The sequence below is a fragment of the Stegodyphus dumicola genome, chromosome 6 (assembly GCF_044657685.1).
Source record: "Stegodyphus dumicola isolate Sdum_Otavi_A_Nest chromosome 6, ASM4465768v1".
Classification (NCBI taxonomy): Eukaryota; Metazoa; Arthropoda; class Arachnida; order Araneae; family Eresidae; genus Stegodyphus; species Stegodyphus dumicola.
The window spans coordinates 223,699,384-223,705,948 of NC_140773.1; the positions used below are offsets into that span (position 1 = coordinate 223,699,384).

Below are 6,565 nucleotides of genomic sequence, written 5' to 3' on the forward strand. Positions count from 1 at the left end.
GAAAACAGAATATAATAAAAAAACAACTAATATGAAACATTGTGCAGTCATTTTCCATTTAACTCTGTTTTAGTTAAACGTTTCTGTAGTTCATATACCTTGACTGCGGGCTATTTTTTATTTAAAATACCATGTATTTCCACTGTCGGTGGAACATCGGTCAGTCATTATTGAAAGAAATAAAGCTAATACTTATTCACATATATCAACAAAAACATCGCTAATGGATGTAAATTAGGCTTCAAATGACAGACTTTTCCAGTGTGAAGGAATTATTAATTAAATTTGTGAAATTCTAATGATTTGTTATTATTTGTTAACACTGATCGACAACAAGCGTATGAGTACTATAATGATAAATTTGTTCACAGAAAAAAAAACATTCCCAAAATAAAAAGAAGTCGCAAAAGTTTCAGAAAACGTTTTTACACTCGGGATGAGTAGGTGCAACTGCTTATGGACTTTTTCATTTAACATATTATTTTGCCAGGATTAATTAACTGTATTAAGCGAGAGCTTACTGTAACGTAGCGAAAACTTCTACGCATCCACTCGAATTTGAGTGGGCGACAATAGCAACTCATTGAGGTGACACCGCTCACGATTTCAGTATATTTCTTTATATACAGGATGTACCGTAAATGTTGTGAGAAACTTCTAGGGAAGGTAGGGCACATCATAAGGATTAAGAATTGCATAGGAACCTAGACCCGGAAATGTCAGGGGCAAGTGGTAGCAGAGGTAGAAGATGGGAAAGGAAACAAGAGATTGTATTCATATCTAATAAATGTTTCAAATTAATCAAACAGTGTTTCAACAGTCTGAATGTTACAACACCATCAGACGCCAAACATGCCTGACACCGACGGACCAATGATTGCCCAACATGTTCAAACACATCAAGAGTTTCTTTGACTTTTGACTCATCAAGAGTTTCTCGTGGCTGCGCAGGCGAGGCTTGCCACGAGATCCATTTCAGACAGAACAGGAACGTGGTGCACGACATTTTTGATGGCTTCTCACAAAAAGAAATCAAGGCTGGATAAATTCGGTAAGTGTGGAGGTCAGGAAACTGGTTCTGACCCCCACACTTACCACACCCAATCCGTCGATGCGGGAATGAGCGGTTCAAATGGCTACGAACATCCAGACTAAACTGAGTCCTAACCTGTAGTCGCACAAATTTTGATGCAGAGGTGCAAACAAACTGTGGTGTGGTTGATGTCTGCGGTGAAGCGTTCTCAATAAATGTGTGCAGCGGCTTGTGCATTACCTCCATCTATTCCATACACTAAGTACATATCTACAAGCGTTCCATGCTCTTTGTATGGTGGCTACCGCTCGAATGAGGCAATCCTCACTTTCCATCAGCACTCTCCTGTAGAGAACCCCCTGGCGGCGTACAGTGACGTTTCTGGGCAAGGGTTCTTATGCAATTCGTAATCCATACCATGTGCCCTACTTCCCCTAAGATGTTTGTCGCAACATTTACGGTACACCCTCTCTCTATATATATAATAATTATTATTATTTTATTTAAAACTTGCATAAATTTACATTTTTTCCCTGAAAACTAGCATTAGACTTTTCTTTTAATATTTTTCTAGCTTCATAATGGTATTTACAAGAAGTATATTTCAAAAGAAAAGAAAACTGAATTGAAAAATATTTTAGATGAAATTTCAAGGAACACTCGACATGAAGATAAAGGAGGAAAAGAGGAGGAAAACGAAAACCTGGTGTCTCAAGTGGAACGTTATATATTAGATGCTACGGCAGATAAGACGAAAATTTAAAGAAATTTAATAAAACTGTTTTTTTCGTATTTCTCTTCTATAACGAACACATGTATACATTCACATCTATAATGTATACATGCACAGCTTATTATCGTAATTAATATGAAATATATTTTCGTGCTACATATTTTGTAAGTAACAGCATACGCATTTCAAACAAAAACACTTTATTTGGAAAAATAAGTCTAAATCGTCAGTGTCTTCCAAACGCATCAGTGTTTGTTTCTTAGTCACTATTCAGAAATAGTAATATAACAATATCTCGAGATAATGAAACGACTCCAAAAACGAGTGATATTGTAATTAAACCAAATTAAGTGAAATTTTGTCATTACTCATGGAAATGATAAAAATTAAAGAGGAGAAATTACCTTATATGGGTGAATCTTTAAACTGTGTTTGAAAAGTAGGTCCATTATTTCAAAGATCATCAGTTTCTGTAAAAAAGATTGTGAACTTAAGTATTTTTAATTATGAATTTTAAAGTAGATCTTTAGAATCAGACCTAATTAAGTGGGCTATTCTGATTTTACTCAAGAAATGTATATTTGACAAAAAAAAGTGAATCTAAACTACCTTTTAACCTCTTGCATCCCATAGGGAGCTTAGCTAGCTGCCTTTGCGTACGCTGTAAACCCAGATTTGTTCCCTGTTTATAACTACGCAGAACTTGTAGAGACATTGGGTATTTTGGAAGCAAGAGAGATGGAAAATGATCCATGCCTTCGCCGGGAATCGAATCACGGACCTCTGGAATACGCGCCCAGTGTGCAGACCACCACACGACGAAGGCATGCTAAGAAGCCAGGAGACGTACATTGTGTACTCCCCCTTTTAAAGGGCGACTGCGGTTTTAGGGGACCCAATCGCCAAATCCTCGGGTGCGGAGAATCATCATCCACCACCCTTTTAATTCGGACGCCACTGTAGAGACATTACGTATTTTAGAAGCAAGAGATATGAAAAATGAGCAATGCCTTTTCCGGGAATCGAACCACGAATCTCTGGAATACGCGCCCAGTGTGCAGACCACCACACCACGAAGGAACGGTAAGAAAGCGGGAGAAATACCTTATAAACTAAAAGATGAGTACAATAATAAAAATATGATGTGCACATCACGTGACTTCCTTGTACAGAATATTAAATTATACGCAATTTTCCTGCATTTCATTTTAAACTTATTTCTTCAGATTTCATTAGATATATTTCTCATTCAACTAATTCAGTTCTCACTTCGCGGCAAGCCAAAAATACATAAAACCTCGAAATATCTGTATTAAAATTTGAAAAATATAAAACACCAAATACAGTTAAAACAATTAAAAAGACAATTTTTATAATTAAAATTAGAGTTTCTACACAATCCGCCAGGGGTAAAAAGGCAGATTTTTCGATGCACAAAATTGAAAATTTACTTTTGGTCCCACTGGGCAAAAAGTCACTGAAGGTCACTATTCTGCTAAGTTTCAAATATAAACAAATACGGCTGCTGTGGTCAAAAAGTTAGGCTTAGCCGCACTCAAGCAACTTTTAAATTGTTCATAGTTCTACAACTATTGCATACAGATTAACTAAAGGCATAAAAACCTTAACCAGTAGATAAGAACAATATAATTCAATCATTTTGAAAGCAAAAAAAGGCACAATTTACCAATATGTAAAAATAAAAAATAAAAAAAAAATTGAGATCAAGGAGCCGAGTAACAAGCTCTCTTTGTTTAAAGGTAAAATTTTGATCTGAAATTTAAACTAAAGTATTTTATTATTTCACTTTCGGTTTCAATTCTTTGGATTGAGTACGCTTTGTAAAAACGAATTATGTTTAGAATTTACTTTGTTTTCACCTTGCTTTGAGGAGGGGCCAGAATTTTCGGGTGAACTGTTATAATTAATATACATTAGAATGGTTCATCGGCTAATACTGGATACAGAAAAGCAAGGATGTTTTTGTGGAAGAGCGATTTCAATTGATTTCAATGTTCCTTCTCCTAACGAAGTAGCATTGAAGTTGATTGAATTCCTCTTTTGTTTTGTTCATTTTTCTTTAAGTTTCATTGATTTTTTTTTAAATTAGAGTATTACTTGTTTAAAATCTTTAGTTTTAACGTTCATTAGATTATTTTTTACAATTATTGAATTTTATGAATCGTATTACTGATGAATTTCAAATTTTGGTTCTCGTAAAATTGGTTCTAAATTTCTTACTTTATGTCTTTGCTGATATTTTGCAGCAACTTAATGCGCGAAAATACTAGATATGATTATATTAGATTTTAAAAAATTGTATTGTTGTTTTATATACATATATATTTTTGGTACAGCCGATCGCAAACAAAAAGGTAGGTGCACAACTACATGTTGTAGCAGTCTTATATACAAAATTTCAACGTACTGAGGCTACTCGTTATTGAGTTATGTGAAATAAGTACGTACAGACGTCACGAAAAAGTCTCTCCCGAATCCATTTTAAATCAATTTTATAACCCGTTTGGGAAAAAAGAGTCCTTTATTCCATCTTTACATACAGATGTCACGCAAAAACATCCTTAAATTGCATATTTTCATTGAAATATGATACCCGAAAATTTTCACGATTGCAGTACTTCCTTTACTTCATAAAAGGAAATAAAAATACATGCACTTGTTGATACCTTGGAAGGTTAAAAAAGAAAGCGAAATAGATGTTAGGTATGCTGTAACATAAATAAAAATAACTAAACTAACTATCCATACATAATAATGTATGTCTTTTTTACTTATTACGTACTTCGCGCCGTAGGCACTACACGGAAAGGGGAGAATGCCTCGTGGAGGTCTCTTTTAGGGCAAGTGGCTTATATTCACATTACACATGGGGAAAACCGCGAAAAATCTCTTGCAACCAGCCCGTTCGTCGGGACTCGAACCCGGAACGACCTACTAATGTTCAGTGGCTTTTACCGCTCGGCCGCTGGTGGGTCTATATAACATATGTCAAAAATCATTTTGTACCTGGGAAGATTTTGAACAATATCATGAAAATATGTAATCTAACAATTCTTATAATTCATTCTAGATCGTGTATGTACGAATTTTAATCCCAGTGTAATAAATCACAATGTTTGATGTGTGTGGTTACATTTTGTTTTATGCTATCATGTATCCATTAAAGGATACACGGATTTTAGCAATTTATAAAGCAGATATCGACTAGTGTATACATGGGATGCAAGGGTTTAAAGAACTGGATTTCTAAAATTCCCTTTCGCCTCATAACACAAGTCATCAACAGATGATGCTTCTAAAAGTGTGTACAGTAACAACTGTTTTATACAAATTTAATTCCTTATCATTTTCTTGTCATCACTAATCGAAAGACTGATCATCTGCAGTAAGATATGGAGTGTAATATCATCTATACTATTTTGTAGGGTAAGTTTCAATTTTCATTCATCCTATTTTTAGCTGCTCAATTTTTTATTTACCCTCAAGGACCCCTAGTCCTTCATTTTTTTTATTTTCATTTTGGCATTTTGCGTTGGTTCACTATAAATGTCCGATTTACTTTTCAAATTGTTGCCACCAAATATAATCGCCCTGTATTATATTTAAAGAAATTAAATAGCAAAGAATCTGCATACATGTATGTATGTTTCTGGCATTGTCATAAAACAACGGTACCTAGAGCTATCCAATTTTGAATCACGTACGTTTCCACCTAAATATGGGCATTTGGAAGCACGAATTTGGAATTTGTTTTATTATGTATTTCATATTTTGTAAAACTTTAACGAATTTTTTAATAACAAACTCAACGATCTGAAAGCGAGCCATGGCAACACTCTACGGGGGGGGGGACGTTTTCATCTTCAGCGCGCGGAACTGTGTATTGGAAATTCTAATGATAGGCTCATTTTAAAATTATTTTGCGATATTGCTAATAAACTGAATTTTATGGTTTAAGTGCTAAGAACATGGTATTTAATAAATAAAGGTAACGCACAGAACGTTAAAAAAAAAGGCCTCTTTGGACGAAATTTAAAATCTGAAAACTTTTGGATTTTTTTAACATATTTTATTGTGATGAATTTAAATGATTAAACCATCATCTGCGTATCAAAAAGATACCTGCAGATAAAACCACGCCGGCAACGTTTGACTCACACTGCAGAAGAAAAGGGAATGACCTTAGTATTGTTGCGTTCTTTCGGGTTCGTTGATTTGGAGTGTCTGAAGACAACATTTGGTGAAGAAGGGAAACACAATTTATTAGCCAGTTTACTCAGGACAGCTCCAAAAATAAGTTCACAGTCGTCGAAAAACTACGACGAACACGCTGAAACATTCAGCAACATAGTCTTCAAGCTATCAGGCTATAATGGGGAAGACAGCTTTACGGCAAAGCTCTAGAGTACAGCTACCGATTCGGGTCGGTCGTTCTCTCGAGACGAGCGTACTCTCGAGACTCTCCACGCTACAACTCGAGATGCACTCGACGATAGCCTCAACGATGCACATTCTCGATGCACCAATTCGACTGTCGACTACGAAACACTCGATAGACTAGCGATAGGACTAGTACTCCACTTATAGGCAGGGTTTTTACAGCTTTTTTGGGGCTGCTTTCGAGAACATTCTGGGCCAAACTGGTAAGAATTCGTCTAAAATGTTCTCCATCCGTCTATGGCATATGCCCAATTTTGTCGCCAAATGGGCGATTTCGCTCCAAATCTGGCAACCCTGAGTTCTCTTGTAAATTTCTGGCAACACTAAACCTTGCGGGA

At 35.6% G+C, this 6,565-nt stretch overlaps 1 protein-coding gene across 7 annotated transcripts in view; it reads left to right on the forward strand.

Annotated features, from left to right (window-relative positions):
- Positions 1-1,825, forward strand: part of LOC118181277 (meiosis inhibitor protein 1-like) — a 223,644-nt gene extending 221,819 nt beyond the window's left edge. For all 7 annotated transcript variants that reach the window (XR_015041844.1, XM_085819592.1, XM_085819597.1 and 4 more), the window contains one exon: positions 1,608-1,825. Coding sequence is in view for 5 of the 7 variants with exons in the window: in XM_085819592.1 (XP_085675718.1) it covers positions 1,608-1,796 (189 nt within the window). In the remaining 2 variants the exon portion in view is untranslated. The remainder of the gene's footprint in view (positions 1-1,607) is intronic.
- Positions 1,826-6,565: the final 4,740 nt, after the last annotated feature.